The following is a 27,392-nucleotide window of genomic DNA, read 5'->3' as shown; positions in this document are numbered from 1 at the left end:
CAACCAGAGCACGTAGTTGTGACGAATGCGTCCCTCTTGGGCTTGGGGGGGCCACATGGGAGAGGCGGAGATCAGAGGCCTCTGGTCTCCGGCGGAGTCCCGGCTCCACATCAACCTTCTGGAGCTGCGGGCCCTCTGCCAGGAGGCTCTGCGCCTCTGGCTATGGCTGGAACACCAGGGCGTCACCCTGGTGGTTCAACACCTGGCAGGTTCCCTGAACGCCAGAGCGGACAAACTAAGCCGCCGGTGCATGATGGATCACGAATGGCTCCTGAACTCGGACGTGGTGTAAGGCCTCTTTCAGAAGTGGGGAGAGCCTTTGTTAGATCTATTCGCCACAGAAGAGAACGTGCAATGTAATCAGTTCTGCGCGTTGGAATTTCCAAGGCGGAGCTTGCTCGGTACTACTGCCCTGGGTCGGGGACGTCTTCCAGGCAGCTACGTGGGCCTCGCTGCACACGTTTGCTAGACATTACTGCCTGGACATCCAAGTCCGGAGAGATGGCTTTTTCGGCCGTTCCGTCCTCGAGGACTTTCTGGTGTGATCTTGGTTCGCAGAACCACCACTGGGGTTGGTATTGCTGGGGTATCTATTCTAAGGTAAGGAATCTAACACTAACCTGTTTATTTCAGATGCACAAGTTACTTACCTTCGGTAACGATTTATCTGTAAGAAACAGTAGTATTGGATTCCTCACCGCCCCACCCATCCTCCCCATTCTGCGAACCGATATCTAGGGTTAAGGTATCTCCCTTTGAGGGCCCTAGTTTCATGGCACCAGTGTCGGTCTCTTGCATGGCTCTGCGTTCCTGGCGCGGAAAGCTATGTAGAAGAACATCTCTGGAAGGTTGAGTGGGAGTGATCATGGATTGGATTGACACCGGGCCCTTCTTCCAGAAGGCTCTGAGAGTCAGCCACATGGCCTTAAACTGGATCCTTGCCTTGACTGGTAGCCAATGGAGGCTCCTTAGAGCAGGTTTCGCAGATTGCCATCGGGGGACCTGAAGAAGCATACGAGCAGCACAGTTCTGAATGATCTGGAGCTTATGGATGGTGGCTTGGGGGGCTCCCAGGTAGAGGGAATTACCATAGTCCAGGCGAGAGAGGATGTGGGCCTGAACCATGATCCTTCTGGCCTGGAAACGGAGAAGGGGAAGGATCTTGCGGAGCATCCTCAGGAAGCCGTAGCATGTGGCTGAGATTTTGACTGCCTGGTGATTAAAGCTGAGCGAGCGATCAAGCCACACACCAAGGTTCTTAATTTGAGTCTTCAGATCTGGTGCAGGACCGAGGCTGTTACACCAGAGCAAAACAGGATTGAATGAGGGTGAGTTGCCCAGGAGCATAAGCTCGGTCTTATTCCCGTTCAGCTTAAGGCAGGAGAGTTCCATCCATTTAGCAACTTCCTCTAAGCATGGGCCTAGGGTGCCTGCTGACCTCTCGGGGTGGTTCAATGCCTCCACGAGCTGCGTGTTATCTGCATATGTGATGATTTTCATTCCAAATGGTTGGACGATCTCTGCCAACGGACTCCTATAGATGTTAAACAGCATGGGGCTCAGGGAGGAGCCCTGGGGAGCCCCACAGGCGAGAGACAGCCGGCTGGAGACAACATCACCCTCAAAGATCTGAAAGAACCGATCGCTGAGAAAGGATTGTAGCCATGTTATAGCCGTCCCGGTCACTCACAAACTCTTTAGCCGGTGGATCAGAGTGCTATGGTTAACAGTGTTGAAAGCGGCACTGAGGTCAAGGAGGATGATCGCTGCCTTGCCTCCCTGATCCAGTATCCACCTTGCCTCCTCAGTTACTGCTAAAAGGGCAGTTTCGGTCCGTAGTTGAGGGCGAAAGCCAGTTTGGGAATGATGGAGATCGTAGGATTCTAGAAAGTCTACTAGGGTAGTATTTATATGTTTTTCCAGGATCTTACTCATCCAGGGAAGGAGCGAAATGGGACGAAGGTTGGCTAAGTTGGACTGGTCAAGGTTAGGTTTCTTTAAAAGGGCATTTATCAGTGAAGAGATGGAGGAGTTACTCCTGACATGCTTATTCTTTTTAGTGCACCCTTAATAAACACAAGACTGAGTCTACAGTTTACAGATTTCCACTGTCATTGCTAGTGTTTCAGACCAGAACCGCGCAGCTTATGGGCAATTCCATGCCATATGGTACAAGTCTGATTCCAGGCACTGGCATTGAGATCGTTTATGCGTGGTCTAACGTGGTTAATTTGCTTGGGGGTTAGATAGGTATGGTGTAGGTAGTTGAATTAGGTATATTTGAGGCAGAAATTTCTCAATACCCTCTTAATGTGTTCCAAGGAGGATGTCCATTGTCTGCCTGTTAACTTGTTTATTGGTGGTTCCTTGTAATCCAGTTCCCATGCTGCTGTAATTGTGCTTATCAGGTCACTGTACATCAGCAATTACCCCAGTGATACCCAATCTCTTGAAAAGAAGTAATCCACAATGTCTTGAAAACTCATCAGTGTGTTTCCATCTGCCCCATAGCATCAGCATTTTGAGTGATTTGTCTTCTGAGAGGGGTGCGCCTTAGGTACTCAGTGGTTAGAATATAGAGAACCTTCGCCGAGTTACAAAGAAGATCAATTCCAGGGTGCAGCTGGTGTACCAGGGAGTAGTATGAGATTTTGGCTACCTGATGGTGCATAATGCATCACATCTTGCAGCTATGTGTCCCCGTATTCAAGTATCAATGTAGCGCACTGCCCTAATGCTAGTTGGGCCCTGAAAGAGGGAATTGGTCTGGCCAGTACCATATTTATTTATTTATTTTGGATTTATGATGCGTATGGCTGCCCCAGCAACGAGGCGTCCCAGCGCAACCAGAAACCACGGAACAGAAGAACCAAGGGTAGCAGAGTAACAAATTAGACGGCCGATGTAGGGAAAAGCCAGGTCTTTAAGGCTTTGCGAAAGGCCAGATGATTCATAGTGTTTCTCATAAAGACCGGAAGCGAATTCCAAAGCTTCTCGGCCAGGAAACAAAAGGAGCAACCTCCGGCCCTCGCTTTCCATACTCGCGGAACGCGAGCCAGCGCAAGATCAGCGGGGCGCAATAGACGCCCCGGCTCTTAGGGCGCCAGCAGATGAAGTAGCCCTGCTGGGGCCTGATGTGTCAGAATCTTGTGAGAAAAACACAGCACCTTAAACTCAATGCGCTTTTCAACCGGCAGCCAATGGAGTTTGGGGAGTACATGCGCCACCGAGCTGGACCTAGGCAGTGCCACCAAGAGCCGGGCCGCTGCGTTCTGAACCCTGTGCAATCGCTTGATACTTGCCTTGTTATCCCCCAAGTACAGAGAATTACTATAATCCAATCTGGACAAGATAGAGGCCTGTACAATGGTCTGGAGCACCTTGGGAGGAAAAAAACCCAGCAGCGGTCTTAGACCTCGCAACAGCCCAAAACAAACCCCGGCTACAGCTTTTGTTTGTTTATCGAAGGTCAGACCATTATCCAACCAAACACCTAGGTTCTTCACAGCCTCCTTGGGGAGTGGGGCGGGTTTTAAATGATCCGGCTAGCACTGCTCAGACCAAAGCTCCTGGTCCTTGCCGAGCAACAGGATCTCCGACTTGCTGGCATTTAACTGCAAACAATTTGCTGCCATCCAGTCGGAGATGGCCAGATCATCATCTTTGAACTTCCCCAAACTGGCGTTGTTTTTCTTAGAGAAAGCAGTCACCAGCTGGGTATCCTCCGCATACGATACCAGGGAAAGCCCCCTGCCCCTTGGCACCTCCGCCAGGGGTCTAACATACAGATTGAACAAGAGCGGACTTAGGACCGAGCCCTGTGGCACCCCCGATGGAGGACAAACTCCTGTGAGTGAAATGGAGGAACTGAAACCTGGAAAGACCTATCTTCCAGAAAGGACCGAATCCAGGCCAAAGCCACGTCCCCAATTCCAACTTCCAGGAGGCGTTTCAGGAGTATGTCATGGGAAATGGTGTCAAACGCGGCTTCAAGTCCAAAAGGACCAGTGCCGCCGAGTCCCCAACATCCAAGCTGCCGCGAATAGCCTCCGAGACAACCAGTAGTGCAGACTCCGTGCTGTGCCTCGGTCGGAAACCATGCTGTGACAGGTCAAAAATTGCATTCTGCTCAATGAAATTAGCAAGAGTAGGATTCACGTGGGATTCCACTAGCTTAGCCAGAAAGGGGAGTTTGTAAATTGGCCGGTAGTTGCCAGGTTCCCCCGGGTCCAAAGAATTTTTTTTTAGTAATGGAATAACTTTGGCATGTTTCCATGCCCGAGGGACTGTGGCCAACCTAAGCGACAAATTAGCCAGTTCTAAGCACTCAGGCGAAATCAGATGGTGAACCTGGCGGAAAAAGCAGGGGACAGGGCATCCGCTGGAGAACCTGATTTAATTTTTAAACACAGAGCTTCAAAATCCCCAGGTGTCAGGAGCGGGAATGATAGCAAACTGTTACCCCCCATGTTCTCTGCCATTTCTGACATATTCCTCTCCAAATGAGGGGGCATCGATGGTAGGCCCATATAAATTTGGTCGACTTTATTAACAAAGTGCAATGCAAGTGCTTCACATTGATGGTTAGAGGCAATGGGAGAGACACTGGCCACCCCTGCATTCTTCATACCTTTGAGCAGGGAGAAGATAGTCCTTGCGGGGTTTGAACTGGCTAAGAGCTTATTGGCCACAAACTCCGCCCGCGCTCTCTGAATACCTTTGTGATATTGTTTGATGGCCGCCCGATATTCTAATTTAGCCGACACATCATAACAGCGGCGCCAGGCACGCTCTAGCGCCGCTTGCAGCCCTTCTTTGCTTGTAAGAGTGACTCGTTAAACCACTAGTTGGAGGGTCCTCGCCCCTTACCTCCCCATTTGGCCGGGATACAAGTATCCAGGCCAGCTGTCAGCCATTCCTGGACACACAAATTAGCCGCATCTGCATCAGATGGAAGCTGAGGCCTATGCTTGACAAGCCAAGCAGAAAAACGGGTCCAACTTGTGCCATGGGCGTTTAAGGACCTTGGCTGGACAGATCACGTCACCTTTGCCTTGTAGCGGCAAAACAAATGACACCAAAAAATGATCGGTCCAGGCTAATGGCATTGGCAAATGGACTATAAGAGGACTCAAGTTGGAAAAGAAAGGGTCCAGCAAGTGGCCCGCTACATGGGTACTATCGAGCACATGCTGCAGCAGCTGGAAGGCCTCCAGATCTGCCAGAAAACTAGCGATCTCCACTTTCCCCCTGTTCTCTAGGTGAAGATTCAGGTCACCGAGAATGGTGAAGTTTGCCGGCTTACGAGCCGAATGCCCTACTTTGCCCAATAAGTCATCCCTAAACGCATTTGACGGACCAGGCGACCTGTAAATTAGAAGGGCAGATAATGAAAAGTTATGATTAAGCTTAACTTTAAAGAGGGCACTTTCACAGTCCGCTATCTTTTCCTTCTGCAGACTGAAAGAGTAAGCTTCCTTGGCGATCAGCGCAATCCCGCCCCCCCTCCCTCCCTCTCTATTAATGGTCTTCAACACATACCCTTGAGAAAGGGCCAACCAAGGCTCTGCTACAGAGTCTTGCGTGAGCCATGTCTCCGTAAGGAAAAGAGCGTCTGGGGACTCGTCAACTAGAAGATCGAACACCTCAGCGTGATGTTTGACCAGCCAGCGGCAATTCAAGCTAAGAAACTTATAGTCTGTATAGCCAGGTGGAGAGAAAAATCGTTCTACTGGTATCAACTCAAATGCACATACTTCACAAAGAAAGCGGCGCTCGTAATCGGCCCAAGGTTTCTAGGGGCAGTTTGATGTCGGGCCAGAAGTTCTTCTCGAGAATACCTGATGGTGTCTCCGGCAAAAGATGCAGGGGTCCTGGCGACTGGCGATGGCCCGGCGCGGACGGGCTTTCCTTTGGCGCGTCCGCTGTGCGGGTGCAGCTGTGCCTGCATTTGAGTGCTCAGGGTCGCAACCACTAGCCTGCTACCCTACACTCCCCCCAAGATGGCGGAAACGCTCCAGCCACCCCGGGAAAGCTGCTGCCTGGTGCCTTGTCCACCACCCAGTGCACAGTGAGCCTCCCGCAATTCCCATATGCCGAGAATAGAAACCCACGTTTTGCTGATAAGTGCAGGAAACAGCAAGTGAGCAAAGTTAAAATTAATTAAAAAAACAAAATGTACGCGGGATGTCAAGGTGTGGCGTTCCCTCCCCCTCACCCTCCTTGGCAAGGCCGCACTGTTTAAAATGATGGCATTGCGTCGTTTTCTCTACCTACTCGAGAACACTCCGTTCCCCTCTTCCTACTTCAGAGCCATCGCAGCTGCGGTTTCTACTTTATGGGATGGGAAACCGGCACGAATTGCTCAATGCAAACTAGTCCGTGATTGGTATGATGGGGGCATATCACTCCCTGATATCGAACCATATTACTGGGCTGCCCACCTCAAGCAGATTAATTTCTGGTTACACGCCCCGCAGACCGAGCCTGCCTTTATGGCGGACAGGCAGAATACCGAGTCCAGGGGACTACTAAGAACCCTTTATAGTCGCCACGTTCCGTCCGACCTCGTCGGTCCGACCCGTCACACGGTCCAACTCTGGTATAGGGCGCATAGACGCCTTCAGTGCGCAGACACTATCACACAAATGACACCCCTCTGGGACTCACACAGACTGGGCTTCAGGGGCAATAGCAAGGGATTCCGGGCATGGGACGCCATAGGCATTTCGGTGGTGGGAGATCTCTGGAGGAAAAACATAGTAGACTTCACTTATCTACAAGCCAAACACGAAATGGCCCAGTCTGAGTATTATAGATATATGCAGATCCGTCACTCACTTCTGTCGGTCATCCCGGTTGGTACACAACTGCCAGAGTCCACTCCGTTGGAAGATAGGCTACTAACAGACCATATGTCCCAAAAAGCGACGTCCTACACATATAGGAAGCTGATCAACAACCTACCTGACATGTTATCTAAACTGCGCCTGTCTTGGGTGGGAGAAATTGGCGCCCTTGATGACTCGGAATGGCAGGAGGCACTCTCGTCACCACGAGAATCTGCGATCCCATCCCGACTTAAGCTAGTTCAGTTTAAAATACTGCATCACACGTACTACACCAGAACGGTCCTTTACAAAATGGGGAGGGCCTCCCACGAATACTGCCTCCGTGGATGTGGGGAGAGAGGGACATTCTTTCACACCATTTGGGACTGTAGCCGGGTGGCCACGTACTGGGCAGGGGTGATGCGAACCATTTCTCAATCCACAACCATTTCGTTAACGCCCGACCCGCGTCGCTGCCTGTTAAACATCTGGTGTGCGGAGGATTTGACTCACCGTCAACAAGATTGGGCCATACTGGGATGTTGGTGGCAAAGCGGAATATTGCCAAGCTATGGGGATCCACCGCACTGCCTACTTTGCGAGACTGGTGTAAGGACATGGATGAAGCGATGGTGGCTGAAAAAGCAGTGTTTGTCCACCGGGGATGCCCCGAAAAATGGGGGCAAATCTGGGGGGCCTGGAACCAATTTAGGGGAGACATATGTGAGCCACCACGAGTTGCACCGGATGAGTGTCTTTCGGATTCACAGGTATGATCTACGGTTTGCATAAGCTAGCACGGAACTCCTTTTGCCTTGATAGACCCCGCACGACTGTTTAGCGGGCTTCTCACTGTGGGATTTGTTTTTTGGTCACAACATCACTGTTACTATAGCTGCAGTCCTGACAGATATTTTGTCGCCTTCGAGGGACTGAACGTGATTGCCGTGGGTTTAATTTTCTGTGAGGTTTGTTATTTGTTTTAAAAAAGAGAAACATCTTAGACCTAAGTCATGTTGTATGTTTACTTTCTTACCATCATGCATCATGATGTTTCCGTCCGCCGCCGGACCCCCTGGGTTGTCGGCTTTAAGGCTGTGTGCTCAGTATATTCCGAATTGCTTGTTTTATCGCTGCGGCCAGCCCTGGGGGTTGTGGGCCCTACATTGTGTATCTCTGTGCATGTACAATAAAGGTCTAAAAAAAAAAAAAAAAAAAAACGAAATGCAGCGCGAGAAACGTAGCGCACTCCCGGCTCAAGCCTCCGGAGTCTGGTGACGGTCACGGGCGCAGCTGTGCCTGCATTTGAGCGCTCAGGGTCGCAACCACTAGCCTGCTACCCTACACTCCCCCCAAGATGGCGGAAACGCTCCAGCCACCCCGGGAAAATTCCCAGATGCCCAGAATAGAAACCCACGTTTTGCAGGTAAGTGCAGGAAACAGCAAGTGCGCAAAGTTCAAATTAATTAAAAAAATGAAATGCAGCGCGAGAAACGTGGCGCACTCCCGGCTCAAGCCTCAGGAGTCTGGTGACGGTCGCGGGCGCAGCTGTGCCTGCATTTGAGCGCTCAGGGTCGCACCCACAAGCCTGCTACCCTACACTCTTAATTGAGGGTTTACTTTTAGCAAACCTTTTGTTTTATGCTTTCGTAAGGCTCTGCAAAAAGAACGTGAATGCAGCTCATTTATTTATCCTAAACTGATTTTAATTCTATTTGCAGTTAATTCAGAAATAAAATAAATAATATGTTGTACTTTTCAGTGTTTTAAAAAAGTTTTGAAGAGAGATATTTAATTGGGAAAAGTGTAACTCATGATCTATTTATGAATTTAAACTTAGTACCGTACCGGTGCAGTGGGATTATATATGAGCAACATTTTTTTTTTTTTAAGTCACATTTTTCATTATAGAGCTAATCTCTGGTCTTATTTAAATTACCATTTTCTTTGTTTCGTATTCCAACTTTCATGCAAAAATGACAGTCTTTTAATGTTTTTTAGGATGGCCCCAGAAGTGATCCTGGCAATGGATGAAGGCCAGTATGATGGCAAAGTAGATGTATGGTCTCTCGGAATCACAAGCATTGAGCTAGGTGAGCAAAGTATAACATGTTATCTGCAAAACGTTATGCTGAAATGAATTTGTAGATAAGTGGTAAAAATCAACAACTTTATTTTGGTATATTTCTTCACAATCCTAGCATCATCAGCAAAGATGCAATTGTAAATGTGCATCTTTGGTGCACATTCAGGTTTTTTATCCACTGACCAATCTTAATTAGATGTTCTGATTTCTTATCAGAGTTTTTATTAAACCTTTTATTACACCTGTGGCCATAATAAGTTAGCTAGTTCCCTATTTGCACGTGTGCAAGCCTGGGTACTTTGCATTGTTGAGTCCGACTTATTTTGATCATGTGACTGCACTCGTCGTTTAGCCCCTCACTGTTTACATTGGTGTATTTTTCAGGGTCTGAAGGGACCCTATTAAGGCATGTTGCCAGATATAAAAATAAACAATTTGCAGTAGTTTTGTAGCCCTACCCATATTAGTGGTATATCCAGTCCCAATCCTCAGGACTCATGTTGTCTGCAGGTAGCTAGCTACATTTAGTTCATTTTTGCCAACACAAATGTGCATGCTCATCCCAGTCTTGCCAGGACAAATAAAAAAAATGGTTTATTAAAAATCAAATGTTCATTGAAGCCTAAACAATATTGAGACATTTAACATTATTAAACCACCTGCTTTGAAAACATTCTGAGAGTTATCACTAAATCAGTTCGCATTGAACAAAAAAGATCAATCATGTTCATGATTAAATCAAACTTCATACACAAATATTTAAAGTACAGCAATCTTGTAGATTTCAAATTCAGGCATAACCGAAGCGTATGAAACAAATCAAGGGCTTTAATAGGTCATCCACAGACTTTTCAGTTACCTATATTATATTCTGAAAATATGGCTCTGTAGGAGTATGAACGATAGGGCCCATGAGCAACAAGTGAAAAATGGTTTAATCAGAGAGTATTAATTAGGTAACCACTCTGTGTTATGCTGCTTTATCATTTATATACCATTGCAGTGAAAGTGCCTCAATAAGTACTTTAGAGTCTTCACGGCAACTGGTGCTTGTTCAAGAGCACAAAGTTTCTCCTCAACATTCCCAAGCGCTGAATAGTAATAAGCACAGAATTGTCTGCGTACAAAATCCTGGAACACTTAAAAAAATAAATAAATACATACGTGTGTGTGTATGTGTGTATATATATGTATATATATATATATATATATATATATATATATATATATATATATATATATAAAAAGATATACAAAGCGTATGTGGCAATGTCAACATGAATGTCAACAATGTAACAGGCATGGGATTTTATAGATGGTAGTCCTGATAAGTAATAATTTTGGTTGTATACCCGGACTTCCAGGTTATCAACCATCATAGGTCAACCATCGTAGATACACATGTTTCAAAGTTAGCCTCCATGATATTAGGAAGGAATTGAATCGTATATATTGTGAGATGCAACCTAAAAGGACAAATTGCTTTTTTTTTTTTTTAAGAAAAAGCATTAGAACAAGTGTTTTTTTAATATTTATTTATATTTTTATTTAAAATACCGATTTTCACCTTCATTTCATGTTGGTTATTTTGCACATTAACTACGTATTATGCTGCTAGGAGTTAAACATTACTCTCTATGTCCAATTCTGCACTGAGATATATGTATATTTTGCACAGTTTCATTGTATTATGCTGCTATAAGTAACTTCGTTGCTTTCTTTGATGAATTTTGCACTGTCATTTCCTGTGTACCCACTTTAAATGCCTCCCCTTCCTATGACAACGCGTCATGTGATCAAGACCCGATTGGGGGTCGAAACACGTCATGGCGGACTGGCTGTTCGAAAAATAAAAAATCTTTGTTTGGCACTGATACCTGGGTCCACTTTTCGTCTTCTTGCTCACGAGAGGCAGTTAAAAGCAGTGATTTGGATGCATATATATATATATTCACTGAAAAAAACATAGGTTTCACACCAGTTATAGTTACCTGGAAATTTTACTGACATAAAACCATTGAAATTCCCACATTATAGTTAGTTGGACTCACTATAACTCGTGCGCCCGCAATGCACTGCTGATGATGTCACATATTAATTACATCATTCATGACATGGTTAGTGACATCACTGATGACATCTCAAATGACATCACTGATGACATCACTGATGACATCTCAAATGACATCACTGATGACATCACTGATGACATCATCCATGTGATAATACGATGCACCTCCTCACACTCTAATCTAACATTTAATACACCAACTGTTAAATAAAAAATACCATTCCTGAAATTATTGACACACCAATACCAGTAACTACATACGCACTCACTGATTTCTAGGTCTACACAAACATCCACTCATTCACACATACAATCACTCATACATACAGTCACTCATCAATAGAACACTATCATATCCACTCATACACCTATACAGACACTCACACGCTGACACTCATCCACAGAGTTATTCTCACACCTAGTCAGTCATGCAAAGAATCAATCACACTCCCATTTTCTCATCTATACATTTATACACACAAAACCTTAATTATTCAAAAATAGACTAACACATACTTACTCTCTTTATCACTGATACAAGTACACATTGATCCATACAGCCACCCACGCAATCACTGGCTCTCATGTATAGTCATTTATATATGCCAACTCTCACATGCACTGTGTTTTACATATGTACTTACTTGGACATGTAGCACTGAGATATCCATTCACTCACCAACACAGTCATGCACACAGTCAACCACCCATACAGCTGTTTCCACATGCACTCTTGAACCCATACAGCTAGTGAATCAACTGGTCACACATCTATGCACAGAATCACACACCTACCAGCCACACACACTCAGCCTCACATACAAATACTTGGGCAACCAATCAATAAACCATATAGCGACTCATATAGCTATTGAGCAACACATGCAGCAGCTTACACAACAACAGACATACTGATGCACACATTCAGACAGTTTAGTCACTAACCCATGCATTCAGTGAGGCACATTTAATCACTCACTTATACAGTCAGTCATGCACCAACTAAATCCTTCATCCAGACACTTATACACTCACTCATTCTTGAATATGTAAAACATATTTAAACTTTACAGAAACACAGTCACTGGATGATGTCATCAGTGATGTCATCAGTGATGTCATCAGTGATGTCATCAGTGATTTCATTTGAGATGTCATCAGTGATGTCATCAGTGATGTCACTAACCATGTCATGAATGATGTAATATGTGACATCATCAGCAGTGCATTGCGGGCGCACGAGTTATAGTGAGTCCAACTAACTATAACGTGGGAGGTGGAGGTGGAGGTGGAGGTTCCTCCCAGAGGACAATATTACCTACAAACCTAAAGAGCACATCATCTGGCAGTTTTTTTCAATCCCCAAGGACAAGAAAAAAGTAAATGCGCCTAAGGCAACCTGCTTTATATGTCATCAGGAGCTGTCAAGGGGGAATCCAACAAAAAATACTCCTTTGGCAACCACACCATGATCAGGCATATGCAACGCAAGCATCCAAATAACTATGCTAGGGCAGAGGTCAGGGAACTGGCCAGAAACCCTGTCCAATCTTCTGCCAGCACCTCCCAAACTAATGTTCCCACCCCATCGGGACCTGACGTTAGGGAGATGTGCTCCACCATACAAACAAAGTTTTCCAATTTTAAAATGGTTTGTAATTTTTGTGGAGAAACAATATGCTTTGGAGAGCAAAGCATCACACTTATTAACCGTGCTTGGGATAACCACAAGTGCTCAAGGAAACATTAATTTTTTCCGTTTTATTTTTTTTGCTCCTGTTGAGCCCTTTAGAATTCCCTGTTTTTTGTTTCTCCCCTTAAAAAAAACAAAAAAAATATTAAACTGTTCAGAAAAGTCAAAAAAAGTAAAAAAAATTCAAAAAAACAATAAAAAAATATAAAACAACAAAAAGAATAAAAACAACAGTTCTTTTTAGAACTAGCTCTAATGTATAAAAAAAAGTAACTTTTTTGGGAAACTCTGTCATGCTTTTTTCTCCACGGTACGCTCCCCGGTACGCGTACCGGTCGCTCCCCCCGCGAAAATCGATATAGGCCGAGTGCCGAAAGCGCGTTTTGAGAGAAATAAACCTACTGTGAATCTACCCTGAGAGTGCTGCTTCCTAATTCCCGGTTGATTACGGGGAAGGGTCTTTGGAGCTGATATTGTTGTCGGGTGCACCCCCGACTAGCAGGCACTAGCCTAGGAGTGCGACAGGCAGGTGCAAGTGGAGCGTGAATATTTATTCCAGTCGCACCGTAACTTTGACAAAAACTTTGGATTTATTGAACGGAGTCTCTAACGGTGCCCGTCGCCTTCCGGATGGATTTTTACAGTGTGGCGATTGCAGGCTATACCGGGTAAGAGAATCTCCGTCCGTTACCAATCAACACATGTCAAACTGTTGCTGGCGTCAGGGTTCACGTAAAGGATTTAATGGTCACGGCTGTGACTATAAGTAACAATGTTTTGTGAAACGGAGCGACGCAAAGCCGAGCTAGGCATGTTTAAAAATAGAAATAAAGCTGTTGGCGCCCATGACGAAGCACCGAAAGCGTCGAATAAAAACACAACTGACTTGAATGCAAAATTAACAACGTTGGAGCGTCTGTATGAGAGAGAATGCAGAAAATGGTGGGAAGCCACTTCTCTCCAGAATTACATAGACGTTGACCGCGTGCCGAGAGGACTTAGGATTTACACTATCCCGGCATACGAAAACCCCGACCCATTACTATTGGATGCATGGGCTGAACATATTGGTGCGCTTCGCCTGGAGCGATAGAGACAAAGCGCTGACACAAATAAAAGATATGGAACATGACCTAGCCAAAGAAGAAGATCAACAGAAATTAGAAGAAAAACGGGAAGCAATGAAAAAACGATTAAAGAAATATGAAGATAAAATCAAACAAAGAAAGGAAGAAAAATTCGAAAGAGATGAGAAAGACTATAACAGTGGAAGAGTTCTGACCTTTTCAAAAAAATATGACAAACTCAGAAAGGAATTGAAAAAGAAACAACCAACAGCAACTTTGAAGGTTCCCGAGACCTCAGAATCATCAGTCACGGGTGATGAAGTGTCCAGTGAGGACGGTCAAGATGGTCCACCTACTCCACCAGAGTCGTCGGATTTTCACAAGGAATATCATGTGATGCGGAAACAACAACTCCAGGGGGGAAGGGGCAAACCCCCGGAAAAAAGAGGAAGACGAGGAGGGGGGGCTGGAGCCTCAAACATCGTAGGCTCGCCACCCTTAACCAGGAGCAGGAAGAACTTCTACAAGAAATAGATGTAGAAGATACGGACAATTTAACGATAGTAAATTTGACATCCAAGATATTGACGAATGAAGAACAAAGTATCCTCAAACTTGGACTCACGTTTTGCCCACAGAAAAACCTAGAGTTCACGCAGACATGGATAGACCTTTTCAAATTCACCCGTAAATTGAAACTGTACAAATACTTTAAAACTAACCCTCAAGTGGATAAACCAACGGTGGTTGGTAGTACAGAAGATGATATTTTGACCTGTAGAGATCTGGCTGGCATCAGATCTCTAGAAGAACTAAGGACGGAGGGGCTGGAGGATGAGACCTCCAATCTGAGGAACACTCAGTTGATTATGGACATGGGTGTACAGCAAAAAGGTGGTGCCACCACCTTTAAACCGACTTCCACCTTTATGCCCGTGATGGGTGCAGATGCTATAGACACTTTCTCTGAGGCTGTGATTCAAGATCTACGGAATTTGAGGAGTACTATGAAATTCAAATATGAGCAGCAGAATTTTACTAATAAGCAGCATGTAGCACTCAAAAAGTTATGTGAAGATTCTTCTTTGGTGTGCAAACCCTCGGACAAGGGAGGGAATATCATTTTGCTCACCAAAACACAATATGAGAAGGAAGCTTTACGTCAGCTTAATGATCCTACCACATACATGAGTCACCACAAATGTATATAACAACAGCATTAAGGAATATCATGATATGATTCTTAAATGGTATAACAATGACATGCTGAGCTGTGACGAACATCTATTTTTGAGATGCCTTAACCCAGTTACTCCTACCTTTTACTACTTACCTAAGATTCATAAGGACTTATTGAATCCTCCAGGTAGGCCCATTGTAGCCTCCCAGGGCAGTCTCACAGAAAACTTATCGATATACATAGACTCTTTTCTTTCCCCTCATGTGATCAATTTGAAATCATACTTGAAGGACACCAAACATTTTTTGAATTGCATTGAAAGTGTTAATTGGTGTGATGGATACACTATGATGGTGATCGATATTGCCAGCCTGTACACGTGTATTGGACACGAAGAAGGGCTGAGGGCCATTTCCTGGTTTCTGGAGAGTAGACCAGTGAAATATTTTGAACATAATAAGATGCTACTTGATTTCCTAAGATTCTGCCTAAACAACAATATTTTTCTTTTTGGCAAGGACCTATTCAAGCAACTCACGGGTGTGGCTATGGGTACCTGCTCCGCCCCCAGCTTCGCGAATTTATTCGTGGGGTGGTGGGAGGAGCAGGTGGCCTGGTCCCCGGCTAATGAGAAATGGAATGAGTGTGTGAAATGTTGGTACCGGTATATCGACGATCTTTTTATAATTATGGAAGGTTCAGTCGATTTGGCTAAAGAATATAGGGAGGTACTGAACACGAACAACAATAATTTGAGGTTCTCTGGTGAGATCAGCCAAATTGAAGTCAATTATCTTGACTTAACAGTATTTGTTGAAAATGGTAGTCTACAAACCAAGCTCTTCCGTAAGGAGACCGCAGGTAATTCCACCTTATTTGCGACCAGCAGTCACCCGAAGAGCTTGGTGAACAGCATACCGTATGGTGAATTACTCGGGATAAAGAGAAATAACACCAGGGAACAAGATTTTCGAAAAGCGGCTAGCAGCAGCATACATAGATTCAAGGCAAGAGGGTACAACGATGGGGTACTCAGGCAAGCTTTGGGTAAGGTCTGCAATCTAGAGAGGGCAGGGCTGCTTAAAAATGATAACATCAACAACAAAAACACTGTTGGAGGAACATTTAGACTCATAACGACGAGCAAGATTTACCCCCTTATCCTTTAGTGACTTTTAGGAAGGCAAGAGCACTGAAAGACTATTTGGTCCATAGTCACCATGAAGGACTAGAACCGAAATCCAAGTCAGAACCCATGAAAGGTTTTTTTCCCTGTGGGAGATGTAAGGCGTGCAAAGGGAGCAAACGCACAACACAATACAATGTGCCAGGGGTGAAACAGCCTAGAAAAATACTAAAGTTCCTTACATGCACTACGCCTTATGTGGTTTAATGCTTAACATGTCCTTGTGGCAGAAGGTATGTTGGCAGCACCACGAATCCAGTGAAATTAAGAATCTTGGAACATCAAAGAGCGATTCAAAATGCAGATGTGAGCTATCCAGTGGCTAGACACTTTGATAAAGAGCATGCACGTAACAGAAATTTGCTAACGTACTTCTGTCTAGACTCTGTCCCCTCCAGTGTGAGAGGGGGAGATAGAGTACACAAACTCAGGCGACTTGAGTCGCGATATATTATTGACCTGCAGAGTAAAATGCCGATGGGACTTAATATGCACGAAGACTTGGCTGTCCATCTTCTATAATGATACTGTAAGATATATACACTGTGAATGATTAATCACAATTTTCTTGATTTTTCTTCCTTTTTCTTCTTACTCTTTATTATTTTTGGTCTATTACATGATGAATTATTATATGACGCATTTTGATTCTTCTTAACATCATAGCATTTGGACTGTAATATGTATTAGCCCATATAGGGCAAGATAACAGCATCGAGGGGGTTGATTGGGTTAGAACACTCCACAAAAGCCCATTTGTGGGCGTGATATTAAATGTTTACATTTTGTAACAAATATATGATCTGATTGATACAGACAATTATGTATTGTCTGGGTTTTGTTGTATTCATCAAATGTGACAGACCATTTATCGTATACAGCCCCACTCCAAGATGGAGATTACGTTTTGATTACTGTGTCCTATCTCTATGTTGAGTCAAGTTATCACGTGATGGTTTAAATGTAATGTGGCTGCTGAGCCCTCCGTTTCATTACTGACGAAGGCCGAGTGCCGAAAGCACGTTTTGAGAGAAATAAACCTACTGTGAATCTACCCTGAGAGTGCTGCTTCCTAATTCCCGGTTGATTACGGGGAAGGGTCTTTGGAGCTGATATATATATATATATATATATATATATATATATATATATATATATATATATATATATTATACACACACATATACGTACACACACATACATATATATATATATATATATATATATATATAAATATATATTCATGTACACACACATACATTTATGTATTCATTTGACACTGGTGGTGCTAGAGCCAGTGTAGTTATAGTTAGGTCAGAATTTCCATAGCAGACACATTTTTTAATTTTTTGTTTCTTTGATACGGTTTGGCGAGCCTGCATGTAACTTTCCGTAAACAAAAGCAAAACTTAATCTTCTTTTACTCATGGAAAGTTTGGAATGATATGATACGTCAAGGAGGGGACATAAAAAAGAATACTCCCTAAAGTGCAATTTTTTTTTTTACATTTTTTTTTATTCCCATAGGAAAGTTTACTCTCTGATTAAAAAAAAAACGGAAAAAAAAACTGAAAGGAATTACAGCAAATGTCTCACAGAGTTCTAACTTTACCCAGAAAGGGTGTTTCTAATGATTTGTTGTGAATCTGTTCAGTTTTTTTCCAACAATTTGGTGTGAGGCTCTGGATGGGTATGAAAGTTTAACCCTCAGGAAAAGTTAGAGATATCTGGACAGTTGTACCACCGTACTCATGCGCTACCAGAAATCTTTTTTTAAATTATCACTTTTGACTAGCCACAGGAGTTTTTTATATTGACTTCAATTTCCATGCCTGTACAGAAAGGATCTGATTGGCTGGACACAACACATTTTATTTTGGTACTAAACACAAAAAAGCCTTTCTAAAAAATAAATGATAGGAAAAGGCAATACAAGTGCAGATACATAAATAGCAGTCTTATAGAGAGTTGCATAAACCAACATAGACAAGCTGCCATACTTGAGAACTAAATCAAACAAAATCAAAATCACCCCATATACAATTGTTTCTTCAATAGATTCGTTTTTTAGCTTAGATATTCCAAAAATTTAACTCTATTCATTTTATTACACCTGTGATTCAAAAGGGCACTATTATTCGAAATCCAGTTTAGCAAAATCAAATAACAGGCATCAATATTGCAATGAAACTGAGTATGCGCTCAGATAATGGAAGAAAAGTAATCTGGAAGCATGCCTGATTATACAAAAGAAAATGGTAAAGGGATAAAAAAAAAAGATTTTTTTTAATAAAGAACTCAAGAAGGCCGCCAGTTAATTCAGAAACTCTCAAAGAGCGGGACATAAAATAAGGTGCAGCCAATCTCCTACTCCTTCCTGATGGCATCTAAAACAACAGTTATGAACTGTAGGGAAGAATCTACACAAAAGCTTGGGAGTATTATAAAGAAGCTGGTGAGAGAAGGGCTATATGCATCTAAAAGTGGACTCTCCGAGTGACTAATAACTAAACTGACAAACTTTCTCCCGCTCTTTGACCGTCAAACAGACCCCAGTTTGATTATTGACTTTTTAAAAATGTGATTAGTAATGAGATCAAGATTAACTCTCTGTTGGATCTGTCTATACCATCTACCAAAGCCTCGCCAATTATATTTATGCCCCAGTTAAAAAATGCCTAGATGCTGAATATGCTGAATATATAGTTAACAGATTTTTAATTTTCAAGAATCTAAACCATGTTATCTCCGCTTCTTTCCTGAGATGTCCTCTGCTAAGCGTGGTTGGTCCCACGTTTTCCATGTATAAATTTAGAATTGCTAACCTCACGAAAGCCAAAGCTTTCCCAGTGAAACGCTTTCTCAACCGGGAGAACTAGGCCAAAACCAATACAATCTTCAAGTGAAAGGAATTCATGTCAATCTGGAATTTGTAATACTCTAAAAAAAATTCATTCTGGCGCCGTAATAAATACTGGATCATCTTATTCCTCGTATTTTTCGGTAAATGGAAGGTTCTTATAAAAACTGGAAAAGCAACGCCAGAATCCTTTAACATAGCAGAAAAGAAACAATTGTCAGAGGTCAGGGCAGAAAAAGGATCATGAATTTGAGAAAGGCTGTCTAAAAGAGCTGTAAGATAATATAATTGCAGGTTGGGGAGCGCACAGTTACCAGGTTTTTTTGGTCCTATTGAAGATTTGAGAGACTCAGCATATGCTGACAATTATTCCAAATAAACCTACATAGTAACATATGTAATTCTGAAAAGCATTTCCCTGGAATTTTAATTGGGACATTTGAAAATGAAAAGAGGCAGGATTGACATTTTAATTAGGGCTGCTTTACCAATGCTTGAGATAGGGCTCAAAGACCACTTAAGAAGATGATTACGAACTTTGATAAGCATGACTGCATAATTAAGTTTAAACAGATCTGCATAATAAGTTGTGACGTAGATGCTTAAATACCGAGCCGGGTGTAAGGGGTTGTACATATAATCTAAATGGAATGACAGCCCTGGAGGCATTAAATAAAATAACTTCCGTCTTCCCATGATTTATTTTATATCCCCCAACTGCAGTAAGCTCTGTAATTGTATCCAATAAATTCTGCTTTCAGATATACCACTAAATCATCTGCGTTGAGCTTCAATTTAGAGGTACAGGAGAGGCTGGACACATACATGAGAACATTTGATCAGGTGTTGCCGATTCCATTAAAGGGCTAGGAAAAAAGGGCACTTAAGGGAGACCGAGAGAACCCGTCCTGAACAGCAGGCTTGTGTGGAAGGAGATTTGGCGGGACTGGGGCGGTCCCAAAAGAAACCTCTCTGAAGGAGGCACTAACGTGCAAGATTTTGAGTAAAATATTTTATTGCATTTAAGGTCCACAGCAGTGGAAAGTGAACTGCACCAACCAAGCAGGAACTTCTAACTGGACCAGGAAAGTAAGAATAAACTATTCAGCATATAGCCTCTGCAAAAGCTCACAAGGCGTAATGGAACACATTGAACAACAACACTGCGTTGCAAGAAAACAGTAAAGTGATGACAGTAAAACAAAAATAAACTGGGGCAGAATTAAAAATCACCGCACTCTTCCCCATATCAAATTAGACAACAGTCAAAAAATATTTTAGGTGCAACTCTTTCCCTTTTGGGATGATGAATCTTACTGTTGATAACCAAAAAACCAAATCAGATTGAGAGTCCTTTCCATTTCTAGATGAAAGTCCCAGATTAACTTCCAATTTTTTATTCAAAATACCTTGAACAACCGGATTAACGGCTCACATGCACTAGAAGATATCTTGTCAAGCGAAGCATTAACATTTGACTTCTCAGAGCCAGTTATTCCAACGCCGGCTATAACAGAAGGAATTTGTGAGCCAGAATCAAAACATTGTACAAATTTGGCTCAAACACTCAATTCTGGCTAATCTACAGATTTGCCCCCTGACTATGCGTGAATGACTCTGGAGGCATCACTCACCCTCTCTGAAGACATGCGGACACTGACCTTGTCCTCCTGCCGCCTCACTGCATAGATTGCACCCCCTATGCTTTTGAGTCATTGGGAATTTTGGGGACCAACTGAACTTAACACCAAGATCACAACCCCCCTGCCTGACCTCAAGATGGCCGCCTCAGTTGGTCTCTCCGCGATGCTCCACCACTCCCGGACAATAGAACTGGTCACCGCCCTGATCTTAACCACATCTCTCACCTGACCTTGATCCTGCTCTCCCTCTAGGACATGTACTCTTCGAACTTTTCCTCAACCATGGAGACCCTGCCATTTGACCGATGCCCGGTGGAGCTACCTGTTAGCTGAAGAGGAGACGGTCTGTGGACCCCCCCTCGGCCGTCACCTACCCAGCTGGACATTGGGCAGATGTTCCTTTGTCTTTCTGTCGTATCTCCCTCCTACCCCTTCACCCTTTCCCCTCCACGCTCCCTTCTTCTTACTTTCTATCCCTTTAATGTTTTTCTGTTGAGGCCTAGCTATTTGACCGATGCCCGGTGGAGCTACTTGATAGCTAAAGAGGAGATGGGCTGCGGATTCCCCCTTGGCCGTCACCTACCCAGCCGGACCTTGGGCAGACTTTCCTTTCGTCTCTCCGTTATATCTATACCCTACCTCCTAACCCTTCTCACTACATTTTCCTTTTCTTCTATGCTTCTTAAATGTTTTTACTGGTATCATTCGTAATATGTAACTGATGTAAGTTTGCAACTATGTGGAACCTTATGTAAAGCGCTCTGATACCTTCGGGTCTAGCCAGCACTATATAAAACTCTTTAAATAAATAAACTCTACCAAGTATCATTGTTGAGTTTAGCAGAGAATTTCCCCTAAAATCTTTAAAAACTGTACAAAATGTGGACTCGCATTTATTTTTTTGACCTGATATAGTAATTTAATTTTAACTAAATTCCTCACCTTTAACTTCAAATTGTATGACTTTAATTTATTTACACATAGATTTCTGTTTTTGAGACCGACGTTAGCTTTGGCATTGAGATACATGTCTTTGAGGTCAATGACAGGTCATTCTTGTTCGATCCAAGATGGATTGAGAGTGATGCATGGAACCCTCCCTTTTAATGTGGCAAAAGGGGAAAACCCCATAAGAGAAATGATATGCCCAAATCTTTTCAGAAAGAAACATTTTGACATCCGCTGTAATGACCAGAGCTATATACACAGCCTCAACAATGACTCTTGTCCGCCAAAACATTCACATTTGGAGAATACAGAGCTGTTGTCTTATGACAGATACCTTTGTCTTTAAAAAATCAGATGTAAACTACATATCATTGTCTGTGACAATACTACAGGGAAATCTCTCTCTGAGAAAACAATAAGTGAGAAACTGATGTACACTGTCAGTGGTGAGTTGAACTGTTCACTTAGTTTTCAATCCATTTAGGAAAATAATCATGGAGTACAAAAGCATAAACCTTATGCTGAGAAAAAAACTGTGATGGGGCCTAATAAGTCCAAAGCCAACTTCTCCCAGGGTCTGTGAGGAAACTGTGTATGTATGGTATTAACCTTGTTCGTGATGAGAAATGTGTCAGAATTAAAACCTAAGGAATAATACTTAACAAGTTCAGAAATTTGGGAATCCATACAAGGTCACCAAAATAATTTTCTGACCTATTTTCAACTCAACCAAATGTCCTGAATGAGCCAACTTAATTATGGTGTGGTGAATATTCTTCGGGGGGTAATGACACCCACTTCCTCCATGACAATCCCGCCACTAATGCACACAAAAATTCTGACCTTCCAAAAAACATTGCATGACAAGAGAAATTAATTTCTCCTGAGGCCAACCTTTATTGGTTCAATCTATTATCGTGAACGAATCCTCATCAGCCTGGATACCCTCTATCCAACTTTCTTTGGAAAAATCATCATCATCATCATCATCATTCAAAGTTAAAACATCATCTAGCAAAATAGCCATACACTCCTCATCAATTCAAACTTAATTTTCACTCCTAAATCAGGTCAACTAGAAAAATATTTGGCTAAAACACTGTAAGATCCTGGTATATAGTTAGCACAACAATTGTATTCATACAATTTCTATAAAATCCTCACTAATCAGAGGCCTTGCCTGTCCCAATGCTAATGAGTAAAGCCAGCAACAACTTATTTTTTTTGTCAAATCTGTTTATTAGCATTTTATATTTTCAAAGTGCAACAGAAAGAATGAGCAGTTTAGCATGACATTCCGGCCGCGTCAGTTGAACATTCAATCAGCGTACATCAATACAGAGTGAAATCATGGAGCCACGCTGGCAATGTCTTATAAGCGAAGAGCCTGCGCTCAGAACTGACTGTTACAGGAAGGACCTAGTCCGGCACCCCCAACATTGATTCATGTCTATCTATTGATTCAGCCTTGCACAGTAACATGCTTGCGGGGTGAATCCTTGTACTATGGACTTGCGCCCAGAAATGACTTTTATCTAACAATTACACAAAAAGAACTTGAACAGTAGCGGCAAAACACATACATTCATGCGTGTTGATCCTCCTCCCCCTCCCCACCCGGCGCCCTCCCGTGTGTGCAACGTCATCCGTGAGTAAGTATGTATCGCAGACTTGCGTGCCCGAAGGCTGGAAGACTGTGTGACAGGATATCCGGGCAGTGAAGTATCCCACGGTACGCGCCAACCCCTCAGGCTATTTACCTAGGTCGCTTCTGTATCAGTCGCCAGCCCCCGCCGGCAGCCGTAGGGCATTGAGCATGCGCTCCCATTGTTCCGCCATAGGTGCTTTTCGGAGCCCCGTCGTTTCCTCCCTCCGTATGGCGATCCATTCCGCCCGAGCCCACGCCTGAAGGGATGAGACCCACGCCTGCGCAGCAGGTGGTTCACGCGCCTTCCACCGTTTCGTAAGGAGGCGCTTCGCCACCACTAACCCCAGGTCTAAGAAGCGGGAAGATGCTTTATCTTTAGGTGACCTCTTGAAATGGTGTAGGATGTACTCAGGCCAGCTAGAGGGAACGGTGCGACCCGTGCACACCTCGAGCATTCCACATATCGCAGTCCAGTAACCCCCCAGCCTAGGGCAGTTTCATAAGAGGTGGATAATGCCTGCGTCAAATTCATCGCATCTGGGGCAGGACGCGTCGGAGCGGTGGAAGTATCTGTTGATGAGCTCCGGTGTAAGGTAGGCCCTATGAACAATGAAGAGTTGTATCTGGCGGAAGCGCATGTTTCGGGGAATGCGCACCGGACTTTTGAGAACTCTCTCCCATTCCTGATCAGTCAGCGCCCGTTCCAGATCTCGTTCCCACTTGCCCCTGAGCGGTGCCAGACTGATCTCTGTGTGGGCCCTTAGCGATGCGGCAAACCAGCGGACCAGGTGCCTACCCCTCCCCATAACGTGCAGGTATTGTACGGTTAAGTGTTGTTCAGGCTCTGTCTCCATGTCTCCCTATCTAGCCGCCATCTTTGCTACGAGTGAGCGATGCAGCAGGAACCCCCCAAGAGGCAGCCCGTCCTTGGATACCAGCGTCTCCTATGCCACTAGTTTTCCATCCCTGAAAAGGTCTCCGAGTGTCTGGATGTCAGCCTCTCTCCACTGCTCCAACATTGGGTGCGTGATAGCTCCTCCACCCCCCGGAGAGCCCTCCAAGGGTATAGATGGCGCGTACGGGAGCATCTTACGAGTGAGGAACAAGGCCCTGCGGAAGCACTTGTATGCCACCGCCAGCAACAGCGGAACGGGCTTCTCAGGTGGCGTCAGCGGGTGGAAGACCTTTGTGACACGGTATAAAGAGTACGGCGGCTCGGTAGTAGCAGTGTCTTCCCGACCCTTATCTGCCAAAAAGCGGGCAATCCATTGTAGCTGCGCGGCTAGATAGTAGTGCTCAAAACAGGGGGCGGCTAGCCCTCCCTTGTCCGTTGGCAGAAACAGTTTCGTCATCGCTAGTCGATGCCGGGACGTGCCCCAGATGGAGTCCCGTAAGAATGCGTTGAGTTTGGAGAAGGGGGTCGGGATGAATAACGGCAAGTTGGCAAAATAGTAGAGGAGCCTGGGAAGCATGACCATTTTGGCAAGGGCTACTCTGCCCGTGACTGTCAACGGAAGCGTGGACCAAAAGCTTATCTGGGATCTGAGCGCTGCCACCGCCCGTCCCAGATTTCCATTGAACAGGTCAGCTGGTTGGTGATAGATCTGGATCCCCAGATACTTAAAAGTATCAGCCTTCCATTGGACTCTCGTGCCCCCCAGGCAATATCCCGGGTCTCCCACCCCGCTATTGAACGCGTATAAACAGGATTTGGATACGTTTACCCGAAGTCCCGAGATTTCTGCAAACGTACTCAGCAGCTGTGTCAGCTGTTCCGGTATGCAATGCACATCTCGCATAAATACCAGCAGGTCGTCGGCATAAAGAGAAACCTGGTGTGTTGCGTCTCCCAGAGGGATTCCCAAATCTAGGGTCTGTGACAGTGCCGCCGCCAGAGGCTCTATCGCCAGTGCAAACAGTAGGGGCGACAGGGAACAACCTTGCCTAGGGCCCCTGCCCACCGCCACCGCCTCAGAGATGTAAGGGCCCAGCCGCACACGCACTACACGTTGTTGTAGAAGAGGTCGACCTTTTGTAGGAAGCCCACGTTGAACTCAAAGCGCATTAGCACCTTGGCTAAATATCCCCATTCCAGGCAGTCGAAAGCTTGCCAGGATTTTATAGTCGACATTGAGCATTGCCAATGGCCTGTATGTGCCCATCACTGTTGGATCCCTATCTGGCTTAGGTAAGGAGACCAGGAAAGCCTCCCGCATGGACGGGGTGAGCGAGCCCTTATCAATTGCTTCGTTATACATGCGGAGGAGTAAGGGCGCCAGGGAATCTCTGTAGGCCTTATAGTATTCGGCAGGCAGACCATTGGGCCCCAGTGTCTTCCCGGTCGCTTGAGCCTGGATCTCTCACCTCCTCCAGTGCGAGTGGTGCGTTAAGGGTGCCCTTATGCTCCTCCGAGACCACAGGCAAAGTGACCAAATCTAAAAAGGATTCTAGCGCACGTCCGGAACCGGTTCCGTGAGTCCGGTACAATTGTGTGTAGTGTCTAACCAAGGCACGGTGTATCTCGCGCTGCGTGTATACCACCACCCCCTCCGCCGTGTGAAGAGCTCCTATTGGGGCACCTCGACCTTCCCTTTGTATCAACCAGGCTAGTAGCCGGCCCGCCCTATCCGCCCTGGCGTGTGTTCGAGCTGTGTGTGCCGCGTAGTTATGACACCGCAGCTGTTCCATGAGAGTTGCATGTTTAGTGCGCAGGCCGCTCAGCGCGTGTGCGTGTATCCCGGTCCTTTCGCCCTCCCTCTCGTACTGTAGGAGCTCATTTTCCAAGCTTGTAAGGGAGGTGGACAGTGAGTTGCGTATGTTCCATGAGGCTCCCATGCAATGTCCCCTGATGGCTACCTTGTGCGCGTCCCATTCCATCGCAGCGCTGCTTGCAGACCTCTCATTAATCTCAAAGTAGTCAAGGACAGCAGTGCCCAATGAGGAACGGAACTTGGGATCCTCGAGCGCAGCAGGCTGCAGCCTCCATGTAGGCACAGGTGAGCAGGCCGCCTCCCAACTAAGTCTGAGCTTTAGCGGATTATGATCAGAATGCGTTCTCCCCAAGTATTTCGGGTCGGCCAGCAAGGGGAGCAGCGACTGGGTGCCAATTATCCGGTCCAGTCGGACGTGCAGGTCATGCACTGAGGAGTAGTATGAGTACACTTTGTCTGCGGGGTGTTGCACACGCCATAGGTCTTGTGTCTCCCAGTGTGTGAGCCAGTCTCTAAACGCTTGCGAATTGGATGTCACCGTTGTGGCTCAGAGTGGGGGAAAGGAGCGGTCCAGCCTTACGTCCAGCACCATGTTAAAGTCCCCACCTAGCAACCAGGGGAGGCCAGCGTATGAGTGTAGGACTTGATTCAGTGCCGCTAGGAAGGAGGGCTGGTCTGAGTTCGGGGCATAGAGTGATCCTAACAGGATTTCCTGACCATTTAACCTTCCTCTCAGTAGGCAATACCTCCCCTCTGGATTCACTTTTGCATCTTTGCAAATGAATGGGACACCTGCTCTCACCCATATCAACGTGCCGCGCGCATGCTTAGAGAAGGTGGTGCCATGAATTTGTCCCCGCCTGCGCCTACGGAGCTTATCAAGCTCGACCTGTGTCATGTGTGTCTCCTGGAGAAGGGCGATCCCCACCCCATGCCGCTGCAGGTAGGAGAAGACTGAGTAGCGCCGTGACGGTGTGTGCATACCACGGATATTCCACGTCAGTATGTTAGTGTGCGTCATGTGTCTGCATAGATCGTGCCCTCCCGTTGCCCGGGGAGCGCCTCTCGGGGAGCCAGCGGACAGCCGCAGGAGGGGGGAGTGTCAATGTGCCACATACTAAACAGGAAACCACTAAAAAGAACAATGTAACTAAAAGGGCGAGGCCCAACGGGGCGTTCGTCCAAACTTCAGTAAGATCCACCCTTAGTAGAGATGGGAGGTCAGCGCAGTGGCTGTCTGGATGAGTGTGTTACCGACATCCCAATCAATTAATTAGAACTGGGAGACCCCTTCTTGTAAATAATTTGAGGCCAGGGAGTAAAGGGGAAGAAACACTACAAGAAACCAGAATGCTCCCTCATGACCTATAAATGCTTTTAACACGGCTGATACCTCAAAAAAACAGGGCATATACAAAGTGCAATTGTATGTAAATTTTGAGTTATTTTATTTCATTTTTTCATATCAA

At 45.0% G+C, this 27,392-nt stretch overlaps 1 protein-coding gene across 2 annotated transcripts in view; it reads left to right on the top strand.

Moving 5' to 3' along the window:
• TAOK1 (TAO kinase 1) overlaps window positions 1-27,392 on the top strand; it is a 1,359,031-nt gene that overhangs the window by 507,666 nt on the left and 823,973 nt on the right. For both annotated transcript variants that reach the window (XM_078680056.1, XM_078680057.1), the window contains exon 8: window positions 8,832-8,923. In XM_078680056.1, the coding sequence (XP_078536182.1) occupies window positions 8,832-8,923 (92 nt within the window). The remainder of the gene's footprint in view (window positions 1-8,831; window positions 8,924-27,392) is intronic.

Source organism: Lissotriton helveticus, chromosome 3_1 (genome assembly GCF_964261635.1).
Source record: "Lissotriton helveticus chromosome 3_1, aLisHel1.1, whole genome shotgun sequence".
NCBI lineage: Eukaryota > Metazoa > Chordata > Amphibia > Caudata > Salamandridae > Lissotriton > Lissotriton helveticus.
This window is presented reverse-complemented; position numbering and strand designations above follow the sequence as displayed.